The 12,935-nt window shown below is 44.1% G+C and overlaps 1 protein-coding gene across 1 annotated transcript in view; it reads left to right on the plus strand.

The window, feature by feature from the left end:
* The window catches only part of LOC126244799 (serine/threonine-protein phosphatase 6 regulatory ankyrin repeat subunit C-like), a 297,603-nt gene that overhangs the window by 227,031 nt on the left and 57,637 nt on the right, over positions 1–12,935 (plus strand). The window contains exons 10-11 of the mRNA XM_049948268.1: positions 7–126; positions 10,254–10,349. Of these exons, the coding sequence (XP_049804225.1) occupies positions 7–126; positions 10,254–10,349 (216 nt within the window). The remainder of the gene's footprint in view (positions 1–6; positions 127–10,253; positions 10,350–12,935) is intronic.

The following is a 12,935-nucleotide window of genomic DNA, read 5'->3' on the forward strand; positions in this document are numbered from 1 at the left end:
TTGCAGGTACCACCTCAAGTCATAGCATTTGCTAAAGAACAGATTGAACAAGGTATGAGACTAGACATCATGGATCATCAGGGCAGGACACCTCTTCATTATGCTGCACTGACTGGAAATCGCGGAGTACAGTATTTTAATTTTTCACTAATGTATTCTTTCATTGGCTTGAGCATAGAGTATAACGTAGTTTAAAGAACTTAATGTTTAATTATGCAGGCATTTTAATATTTAGATACATTAAATATATAATGCAATTACTGAACATAATTTGAAATGATGATGGGAAACTGGAGAACACAAATATTTGTTACTGGTATTTTGAATTTTTTATTGGCTGTTTTCTGCATGATAAAAGATTTTGCATTACAGTACACCCATTTGCTTGGTGGAATCTATTGTAATAGATGTGGCTGCATAAAATGTAAGTAATGGGTTCATCTTGCCACAATGAATGCATTTGTCAGTGTGTTACCTCTTGAACAGCATTTTTGTTGTGTAGAACACAGAGCGTTTACCCAAGAATGTGTAATATGAAAGGAAAGGGGAGGATGGATTTAGTGAGCTAAAACAGAATGATCCTTAATGTATATCACAATTTTGTGCTTGCATACTTTCTATGAAACACGATTAAATAAAGGTAGAAAGAATATATGTTTATGGAAATTGCCATACCATTTTACAGAATACAATAACCTTGTCATCTGGAGGACTATGAAAGGTGATACCACTGCTATATAAAGATTTTGTTGTGTCACATCAGTGATTTTTAATTTAGGATTGTGTATTTACAATTTTAATTAGCATCAAGTGTAAGGGAAATCAGTATCATCCATAGACAGGTCATATTTTCTGGGTTCTGTCTTTACTAGTACATAGGCAATACTGAATGAAACTAATCACAAAACATAAACCACTACAACTTCCAAATATCCATTTGTAATGCTCAGAAATTCGAGGGCAAAGTTAATTAAAAACCAGAAGATAACAAATTATACAGTTCTTTATAATGATGGCGAAGCAACTGGAAACTATACATTATCACTTAGTAACATCAACCTACATCCCTGCAGGTAGTGCTATGTTATAATATGAAACTGTCTGATGATATGTCACCAAGACACTGAATGAAACATGTTAGGTTAGACTGAACTTACTACAGTTCAAGTTTCTGATACTGTTATCTTGATCTCACATCCTGTGGATCTGATTTACTTAGCGGCACAGAACAACAGTGGTCTTAGCCCACTGTTGCCCACACCAAAATTGGGTTGATGGTACAGTCTCTATCTGCGTCATTCTAGTAAAGTCAGCCAGTGCCCTTAAAGAGTTGTAGGAAATCCTTTACTAGGTCTTGATCACACACAGTTTCTGAGAAATTAACGGTCCCAAATATTCTGTGTCATTTGGAGTCTAGTGCTTCACACTGGATAGTCTTGACTTGGGGGCTTCTTGCTCTATACCCACTATATGCAGGTGTTTCCTGAAATTCTCATAGTCAGTCATTACTCTTGAGTTTAATCTGCTTCCTATTCAACCTCATGATTGCATAAATTCTATTAAAATGTGGTTCTGACATATTAGCCTGACTTGTTTTTGTGTGGGATTTTAGTCCAATATTCTATGTGCTGCCTCCTGGTCCAGCTACAAAATTTTAGTTTTAACACAAACTTAGTGCAGGTTAAGACAGTTCCTAGTCCAACAAATGGAGTCATTGCTTCTGCCCTGGCCAGCCTATCAATTTGTTCATTACCACTAATTCCTGAGTGATAAGAAACACACAGTGAATTTACCCTGTTGCTTCTCCTGGCCTCACAAGCGATTCATGGCATTCTGCAACAACTCTGCCTGAAATACTATGGCCAGTTTCGTTAGAGAGATTGTGCTCTTTATTCTAGGCTGCAATCCAACACCCTAGCCCCAGCACCTCCACCTGTATTCAGTCTTACTGTAAACTAGACTTTGTCTCCAGAATGGTAGTATTGTTCATTCTTCTGCTGCTCCTTACTTCGAATTGTTACACTGAAAGGTTTATTGAAGCTCCTGGAAGCTGTTGTATAGTCAGCTGTCATTTTCCCAGCCATTCCTACATTTACTACATTGATTATATTAGTGCAGGATGCTGGATATCCTAAAGGTTTCCCATTTTTAGACTGTATACCCCTGATATTGCCTCCCCTACAACCCAAAGATGTAATGGGGGCATGTCTAGCATGGCCTCCATCCAAGTAGTCTGTATGCTCCTAATACCAATTATTATGACAGTAGAATCGCAGGTTCTACGTTGACTTTCAAGGACAGTGTAGTCGATGGAGACTACAGAAGAGTGGCCTCCCACAAGGAAGTGTTTTGGCTCAAATTCTGTTTAATGTATACATGAACAACCAACCTATAGCCCCAAACACCAGGATCCTCTTACATGCTGACAACCTCACTCTAGCCACCCAGAGCACAGATTTTGAATCAGTGGAGAACAACCTCACAAATGCCCTTGAAGATCTATCCAGATACCACAACACAAACCAGCTTAAACCAAACACTTCAAAGGCCCAAGTGTGTGCTCTTCATTTGAGAAACAAGGAAGCCACTCGCAAGTTGAAAATAGTATGGTCAGTGGTCGAACAGGAACACTGCAAGACTCCAAAATACCTAAGAGTGACACTTGAAAGATCTCTCACATTAAAAAGCACTGTATGAAATGCAAGTCAAAAGTTTCCACCAGGAACAACCTCATACGGAAACTGGCCGGATCACAGTGGGGTAGTCAACCTGAAACATTCTGAACATCTGCAATGACACTATGCTATTCTGCTGCAGAGTATGCCTGTCCTGTTTGGTATAATTCAACTCATGCCAAACAGGTGGATGTAGCTCTCAATGAAACCTGCAGTATTGTAACAGGTTGATTGAAATCCACTCCAGTCGAATTGCTTTACCACCTCACAGGAATAGCACCACTACCTTTTCAAAGAGAGATGGCTGCGAACAAGGAAAGAAAGGCAGTGGAACAGGAAATTGCCCATCATCTGTATGGGCATGAACCGCATCCGCAACAACTGAAATCAAGGAAATGTTTCCTTAGGACTTCAAAGGAACTTAGAACCACTGCTGAAAAGGCTAGGTTACAACTTTGGAGGACTACGACCTACCTTCCCTCTGGTTGTAAAAGAGTTGTTGAAGCTTTAACTCCAGGCCATGATGAGGAACGGACAACTTGGAAGACCCTGAATAGACTGAGATCTGCAGTTGGAAGATCAAAAGTTAACTTGGCAAGATGGGGATACACTGATCCAAATGATATTCGGTGTGACTGTGAAGAAGAACAGACAGTTCGGCACATGCTTCACTGTCCACTGTGCCCAGTCTCCTGTACAGGAGATGATCTTCAACAAGCAACAGAAAATGCACTGGAAGTGGCCAAGTTTTGGTCAAAAGTAATTTAATCATAACTGTGTAAAATGTATGTACATGTACCTGTATGTTTCTGACACGAGAATAATAATAATAATAATAATAATAATAATAATAATAATGGCTGGATTGGCTCTGCACCTTCCCAAACTCCTTAGCACCCTTATTCTGTTCTCCTTTATTCCACCATATTGTAGCCCCATTAATTATTGTTAGTCTTATTAAGATGCATATATCCAATACATGCTCCTGGGACTTAGACCTCAGTTTTTTTGATAGGTCCTTTTAATGAACATGAGAGCATCTTTGGCCTTAGAACTTATATTGTTTATGTGAGGTTACATGTTAGTTTCACATCGAGGGTTACTCCCCTCTACTGTTATAATTTCGTCAAAGAACTTGAGACGTCAGTACTTGTCCCGTCTATACTTCCTTGTGAATGATACTACACCAGTTTTGCACAATGTTCAAAGCACATTGTGACACCATTCTAATGATACTTGCAAATTTGCAAAGTATTACTATGACTAAATCAAATGAATATTCTTGGTAAAAGCAACCTCTAGTACATAATGCTTTCATGAATTCATTCACCATCAGCTTGCACAGCAGTAGGAACAAAACCCCTGCTACGGTCAAGCTCTGGTGGTGTTGATCACCATTTTCTCATTCATCATGGTGTCTCCTGCATTTTATCAGCTCAGTAGTGTCTTAATCCACCTGCATTTAGTGCCTTGCTCTTCTGCAGCTCTAACCATGAATTTGAAAGTTGTACACTCCTGGAAATTGAAATAAGAACACCGTGAATTCATTGTCCCAGGAAGGGGAAACTTTATTGACACATTCCTGGGGTCAGATACATCACATGATCACACTGACAGAACCACAGGCACATAGACACAGGCAACAGAGCATGCACAATGTTGGCACTAGTACAGTGTATATCCACCTTTCGCAGCAATGCAGGCTGCTATTCTCCCATGGAGACGATCGTAGAGATGCTGGATGTAGTCCTGTGGAACGGCTTGCCATGCCATTTCCACCTGGTGCCTCAGTTGGACCAGCGTTCGTGCTGGACGTGCAGACCGCGTGAGACGACGCTTCATCCGGTCCCATACATGCTCAATGGGGGACAGATCCGGAGATCTTGCTGGCCAGGGTAGTTGACTTACACCTTCTAGAGCACGTTGGGTGGCACGGGATACATGCGGACGTGCATTGTCCTGTTGGAACAGCAAGTTCCCTTGCCGGTCTAGGAATGGTAGAACGATGGGTTCGATGACGGTTTGGATGTACCGTGCACTATTCAGTGTCCCCTTGACAATCACCAGTGGTGTACGGCCAGTGTAGGAGATCGCTCCCCACACCATGATGCCGGGTGTTGGCCCTGTGTGCCTCGGTCGTATGCAGTCCTGATTGTGGCGCTCACCTGCACGGCGCCAAACACGCATACGACCATCATTGGCACCAAGGCAGAAGCGACTCTCATCGCTGAAGACGACACGTCTCCATTCGTCCCTCCATTCACGCCTGTCGCGACACCACTGGAGGCGGGCTGCACGATGTTGGGGCGTGAGCGGAAGACGGCCTAACGGTGTGCGGGACCGTAGCCCAGCTTCATGGAGAAGGTTGCGAATGGTCCTCGCCGATACCCCAGGAGCAACAGTGTCCCTAATTTGCTGGGAAGTGGCGGTGCGGTCCCCTACGGCACTGCATAGGATCCTACGGTCTTGGCGTGCATCAGTGCGTCGCTGCGGTCCGGTCCCAGGTCGACGGGCACGTGCACCTTCCGCCGACCACTGGCGACAACATCGATGTACTGTGGAGACCTCACGCCCCACGTGTTGAGCAATTCGGCGGTACGTCCACCCGGCCTCCCGCATGCCCACTATATGCCCTCGCTCAAAGTCCGTCAACTGCACATACGGTTCACGTCCACGCTGTCGCGGCATGCTACCAGTGTTAAAGACTGCGATGGAGCTCTGTATGCCACGGCAAACTGGCTGACACTGACGGCGGCGGTGCACAAATGCTGCGCAGCTAGCGCCATTCAACGGCCAACACCGCGGTTCCTGGTGTGTCCACTGTGCCGTGCGTGTGATCATTGCTTGTACAGCCCTCTCGCAGTGTCCGGAGCAAGTATGGTGGGTCTGACACACCGGTGTCAATGTGTTCTTTTTTCCATTTCCAGGAGTGTATTGCCAAAATGGCACCTCAATATTCAGGAAGCTGCAGACAGCAATTTTCTTAAAGTGTAGAGCTTTTCTCACCTCACAAGAAGTTGGTGAAGTGCTATTTCAAATGATTTGTCCAATTGATATGCTTTTTGGTTTTCATGCAACAGAACCTCAGTTAACCCTCTTTCTCAAATGTACACATTAACAAGTTTTTCTAATGTCCTTAAAAGAAAGGAGGACAGGCTGATTAGTCTCATATCCTTACTCTTGGTATGATCACTTCTCCCTGGCTTCAGAATAAAATCAACCTTCACAGTCTTCCAAGCATTAGTCCACCCCATTAGCTGAATGGTCTGCGCATTGGAATGCCACGCACGGTGGCCCTGGTTTGATTCCCGGCTGGGGTGGGAGATTTTCTGCCCTCAGGGACTGGGTGTTGTGCTATCCTCATTATCATTTCATCCTCATTGACAATGCGCAAGTTGCCCAATGTGGTGTTGCAGTCAATAAGACTTGCACTTCGGCGGCCGAACTTCCTTCTTGGGACCTCCCACCCACTGAAGACATATGATCATCTCCATTTTTTTTTTCCAAGCATTAGAAATAACTCCTGCTGCTAGACTGACTATAAACAGTCTATATAGGATTCTGATTAATACCTCTCCTGCTTGGTGCAATAGAGCCAGAAAAATTCCATCTGAGCCTGGTGACTTGAAAAGCTGAAATATTGACACTGCCCACTGGATTTTCTTGGAGTTATTACATTCTCTGACAGATTCTCGGTTCTCCTGATGGTTATTTGTAAACCAGTACTTGACAGGCACTGAATCTTGGTCTGTGTCATACATCAGCGTGCAATGAGGGAAGTAAGTCTGGAGGAGCACATGCAGCATCTCATGTACGACCTTGTATACCCACCATCCTACTTACTTAGTGTGCCTGCAGGATTTGTTGGGATTCTTGTGAGGATTTTGTGAAGTCTGTCCCTGATAGCTGTATTTTCCACCACCTCACAGAATATGCTCCAGAATGATAGTTTCACTTCCTTGAAAGTAAGTTTGTGTTTGGCAAGTGCCTCCCAATATTTTACCCATTGTCCTTTCTTCTTGCAGAGTTGAATACTCTTTTTATCTGCTTCGTTTGCATTTTCAGATTATTGTCCCACCTAGATACATGCCAGAGGGTGCATTTTTTTGGTAATTGGGTAATTTTTTAAGTATGAAATCATGATGGCATACGTCATGTCATCTTCCGTTTCCTCTAAATCTACGAGATTTCTTATTGAAGTTTTGACTTAAGATGAACATGAGTTTACATGTTTCCTATGTGAGTTCCACTCTGTTGTTAATGGGTCCCTATAGGCCAAGGTATGCTCAACACCCATTTCAACCCCAAAATTATCTGATGAGGATGGCCCCATCACCACATGACACTGTTTGACACAACTACCCATAAAGAAGGACCCAAAAGTTATGTGAGTTACTTCTTCCCTTCTTCTGTTCCTGAAGATGGTTTCCCTGCCCTTATTCAAGATCTATAAATAGCTCTCCAATAGATATTCAAGTAGTTGTTCACTTCTGCAATTGGTTTTGCTGCTTGCCCACATCAGGCTGTGGGCATTGGCATCACAACCAATCAGCAGTTGTGTATCAGCTGCAAACAGCAGTCTACCAGACACTTCCTGGGAAGAACGAGCATATGCTAACAAGGGAGATAAGCTGAGGCCAATACAAGTTCGCATGTGCTCCTTTCCTCATGCAGTTTCATCCTGATGGTCACTAAGTTCCAGGAACAGAAGTTCACCATTGGCGTGTATGAAATGCCGTTCTTCACATAAATGTATTACTTTTTATAAAGCATAAATCAACTAAACTCCAGTTCCACCAAGGCCATTCCCAATTTTTATTAGTAGGAATCCTGAATCAGGGCCACAGCCACCTCCTCTCTGCACAGGAGGCAACTCAAGGCAGAATTTGTTCCCTTACTGTGTTGAGGGTTTATCTGCAACACTTTCGACCACCAGCTTGGTGACACTGTCACTTCTACTGCCCTTAATTACACTGACAGTAGTCTCTGAGAGCCCTAAATAAACTCTTAGGCTCTTCTCTTGCATTAAGGCAGAATTTGTTCCCTTACTGTGTTGAAGGTTTATCTGCAACACTTTCGCCCACCAGCTTGGTGACACTGTCACTTCTGATGGCCTTAATTACACTGACAGTAGTCTGTGAGAGCCATAAATAAACTCTTAGGCTCTGCTCTTGCACTGCCCTCAGATTTCCTCACTGACCTCCACTACAAAGGTTTTGGCTGTTAGATGCAAAGCTCCAGTCAATTACCACTCAGTCTTCTGTGAAGACTTTCTGGTTCTGCTACCCAAAGTTTCTCAAAATCTTTGGAGGAACAGCCTTAAGAAATTTTGATAGCCAAACTGACATCTTCATGGTCTTGAAGAGTTCCATCGCTATCTTGACCAGCACGTTTGCCTCCTCCTGCGGAGATGTATTGGGCACCATATTCCTGGGCCAATTTTCTTACTCCCAGCCCCTCATAGATGAAGATTAGGGGCACAGGTGTGCCACTAGGATGGTGGAGACGTTGTGTGTGAAAGGTGGTGTTGGTGATGAATGATGGCATAAGCCTGATGCCCCATACGTAATTGAACCTCCAGTAGGTCAGCGACGTGAGACAGGAGATGAAGCTGCAGATCTGAAGGCATTTTGACCATCCACAACATCCGAAGACGGCGTCAGGCAATGCATGGTCATTGATTAGAGCACGTAGACACTGCCAAAGTTGTCAAGGGGTGCGGTCATCAAAATGCTCCTTGTGTATAATGTGATGGGCAGCCTCCACCAGAGGGAAGGAAGGGCACTCGATGAGCAGTGATTTGGCCATCGAATATTTGTGTGAGGCGGGTGGTAAAAGGAGCAATTCACTGATGAGATCTGTATGTGCGTGAGGATGGCTCACCAGGCAGACGAAACAGGCGCTGTCGTCAGAAATGCCAAGGATGTCCAGGAGGTGGGTCCTCTAAGCCGAACCAAATTTTTGGGTTGTCTTTTTGCAATGTAAGTAGCTTAGGGAACCTATCCGATAACACGCATTGAGTCTGCACCAGCAACTGGAGATTGGTGTGGATGGAGCAGGAGACCTCCCAAGCTGAAAGTGCGGTAGAGGTGAACGGTGTGTCGCCTAAGGTCTGGGTGGGGCAGTGGCTGCATGCAGCACATAATACGGAGGTGGCGGGGGGCATATGAGTCGGCAAGGTGTGTCCAGCTGGCAAACCTGATGAAGAACGCGGCTTGGGTGCAACGGCCAGTGCCGTTGCAACAGCGGGCAAAGTGGGTGGTCATGGTGGAGTCACGGGGCAGCGGACCTGGGAGCCTGCGTGGGCTGGACATCCACTGCCATTATGAAAGCTAGTGAAAGATGGTCATAGTGGAACCATGGTGCAATGGTCGCGGAAACTGGCGCGGTCAAGGCGACTGGCTTCACCGAAACGACGTGTGTGGTGGGTGCTGCGACACTATGTAAATGAGAATGTGCTACCCTGTGCATTGTAATGTTCGATTCACCATCCTGGAAATTTGCTGATGTGCCAAGCCATCCCAAAGGTGACAATGTACATGAAGGATAGACCTCATTGTATTTAACTGGAACATCCTCCATGTTGTAGTTAAGCAGCAGGCACTGTCCATGTTGTGGCTGTTGTTGTGCTGCCACGCTAGGCGTTGGCCATGTTGAACTGGGTAAGGTTAAGTGGCCGCCAGCATGGCTCAGCGTATATAGCTGTTCACTTTTAACCAAGTTTGAAGGAGGTACACTTGTCCATTCATGGTCTCAATCGGCAGAGTTAATGCGGCCTGTTACACTTGCACTGAAAGTCACAGGTAGACGCGTTGTGGCATAAACAATGCAGTCTGGCACATGATGTGAGTGAATGATGAAAACAAGCACAAGTAATGCTGGATGAAACATCAATGGTATCGGGGTCACCACTATTGTTATTACGGGAGATTAGTTAAAAAGATAACTGACTTCACTATGAAATATACACTTATTGAACACTTGTATATACAATGATTTATGGCTCTTACACATATTAGGAGCAGAAAGTTCATGCCAGACTCACTAGTCCAAAGAAAAAGGTTCCCAAAGATAGGGTGCTCTGCGCCAGAGACATCACAAGCTTGATCAGCAGGGGTAGCAGTGGCTATGTAATGATGGCCATGCTAATGGGGCATCCAAATGGCAGCTGCATGAATGAAGATGACGGCTGACAGCTAGTGGAACCAGCAACTTTTGGGAACTGCTGATCTTGAAGTGAGTTATCACATTAGTGAATATGACCCTACATTTGTGATACGTTTGAAGATTTATTGCCATTTTAAGTATTTTTTTGAGTGGACTACAAGATTCCTGTTTCCAACAATTGAACACTTTGGTTAGAAACAATGCACCCTAAAGTGCCCCCAATTTGCAGCAGGTCCTCTGGTGATATATCACAAGTCATGGGTTATCCATTATAGAATATGTTACAGAGATTTTGATGTAATATATTATTTTTTAAGAACAGTTTACGAAGTTGATACTAGTTACATGAAGTTGATGTACTTAATCAAAATGTTTCCTTGTGGTTGAAATACCTGTGTGATTGTTTGACAGGTTATGAAACTCCTCATCAGTTTGGGAGCCAATGTAAATGCTGTAGATGTCTCTGGTAAGACTCCCATTGCCATGCCAGCCATACATTCACTTAAGGTCTGTTTATCTCATTTCTACATATGTAGTCCATAATTATTTCAGTATTTTTACCAAGTTAACTTTTGTTTTATTTTATTCATCCCTATCCCTCTCACCCATTTCATTTAGACACAGCCTTTACCTGTAAATGTGCTCTATCACCTGTCATTCACTGAGAGTGATCTTGCATTGTATTCCCTGTAATGTTTAGTTTTGACTATGAGTCTGATAAGCATTCTGATTTGTTCTGTGTTAAAAAAAATCCCAACTTTGAATCCTACTTAACAGCATCAGAATTGGGAAACTAGTTGCAAGTGGACATGTATTTTGATTCTTGTGATACAGTGTTAATTTGCAGTGCTGCTTTCATGAAAATATAATATCTGGCTATTTGTATGTTACATCCCTTGTAGGAGTATTAATTTTTATCCAGTCTGAAAATTGTCAAATGTTGTTCACTGCTAGGCAGCGCTGTCTGAAATGATGAATTATGTAGACTTGTTACTAGCTGTTACAAATTGCCACAACTTGCAGGGTAGACACTGAGTCAGAGACAGGCACAATGAAAAGGCTACTAAACATTTAAACATTCAGCCAAAGTGCCTTCTTTGTAAATAGGAAGCACACACACACACACACACACACACACACACACACACACACACACACACACACACACATGGCCACTGTCTCTGGCTACTGTGGTCTGACTGTGGACTGGAACTGCATCTGATGTGAGCTGCAATCCAGGGTGGATAGTGGGGGACAGGAAGAGGTATGGAGTATGGAGAAGGCAGGCTGGCAGGGTAGAGGTGGGGGAAAAGGTTGTGCTGCCTGAGAGAATGAGAGCATTTAGGAAGATTGTGGGGAGAGGATGGGGCAATGCGGCTACTAGGTGCAGAGGTGCAGATGCACACTCTGCTTGGTGAGGGGGTGGGTGAGGATCAAGGAAGGGACAGGGGAGAGGAAACAAGCAGAGAAGGTGAGAAGACCAGGAGGTACACTGGCAGAATGAAGGTATATATAGTGCTGGAGTGGAAACAAGGAAGGGGATAGGTAGATGGAGGACTGAGACTAGCAAAGGTTGAGGATAGAGGTTTGTGGGAATGAAAGATATGCTAAAAGGAGAGTTGCCAACTGTGCAGTTCAGAACAGGTGGTGATGCTAGGAAAGACCCAGGTGTTGCAGGCTGTGGAGCTGTTATTGAAGTCAAGCACATCATACTGGGCCACATTTTCAGTGACTGGGGGGTCCAGTTGTTACTGGGTCACAGTCTGGCAGTTGCCATTCATGTGGACAAACAACCTGTTAGGTGTCATGCCCACATAGAATAGAGCACAATGGTTGCAGCTTAGTTTGTGTATCATATGGCTTCTTTCACATATAGCATGGCCTTTGATGGATAGGAGATGCTTGAGACAGGGCTGGAGTAGGTGGTGATTGGAGGATGTGTGGGACAGCTCTTGAAGTAGAGATGGAAAAGGATATTGCATGGATTTGGTGCATGGCGGAATTCCAATGTGGGAGTGGTAGTGAGGATAGTGGTTATGATATTTCTCATTTCAAGGAATGACAAGAGGTAGCTGGAAACCTAACGGACAATATAATTCAGTTGCTCCAATCCTGGGTGGTTCTGTGTCACAAGAGAAGAGCTCCTTTGTGGCTGGACAGTGTGTATGTAGGAGGCAGTAGGGGCCTGGAACAACAGAGTGTGGGAGATTTGTTTCTAAAAAAGGTATTGAGAATAATTTTGGTCTGTGAAAACCTCAGTGGGATTCTTTGCATATTTGGAGAGGGACTGCTTGTCACTACAGATGCACTGACCACTCATGCCTATGCTTTTTGGAAAAGACCATTCAAAGATAAGGGAAATTATAGCTTGTACTGAGGCGTTCAGACAGTCGTTTTTCCCTTGCACGATCCGCAAGTGGAACAGAGGGGGGAGGGGGGGGGGGAATATGACTTTGGCACGAATTGTGTTCTCCGCCACACACCACTTGGTGGCTAGTGGAGTATGTTTGTAGATGTAGATGTAGATTTCTTGGTTTGGAATGGGTGTCAGATGTCGAAGTGGAGATATTGTTGGTGGTGTTGGTAGTTTTGATGTGAACGATTGTATAATGTAGCTACTGTTGAGGTGGAGGTCAACATTAAGGAAGGTGGCTTGTTGGGTTGAGGAAGACCAGGTGAAGAAACTGGAAAAGAAGACGTTGCAGTTCTGGAGGAATTTGAATAGGATTCTCTCACCCTCAGTACAGATCACAAAGATACCATCAGTGAATCTGAACCAGGTGAGTGGTTTATGATTCTGGATGGTTAGAAATGATTCAACCAGATGGCCCATGAACAGGTTTGGATAGGATGGTGCCATGCAGGTGGCCATTGCTGTACCATGGATCTGTTTGTAGATGATGCCTTCACAGGACAGGTAATTGAGGGTAAGGTTATAGTTGATTAAGATGACCAGGAAAGATCTTGTAGGTTGGTAGACAGTTGGGCACTGTGAAAGGTAGTGTTTAATAGCAGCAATGCCATGTGCATAGCATAGAGGTAAGGTGACATCAACAGTGGTGAGCAGAGTGTGGTATGGTAAAGGAACAGGAA

This window comes from Schistocerca nitens, chromosome 1 (assembly GCF_023898315.1).
Source record: "Schistocerca nitens isolate TAMUIC-IGC-003100 chromosome 1, iqSchNite1.1, whole genome shotgun sequence".
NCBI lineage: Eukaryota > Metazoa > Arthropoda > Insecta > Orthoptera > Acrididae > Schistocerca > Schistocerca nitens.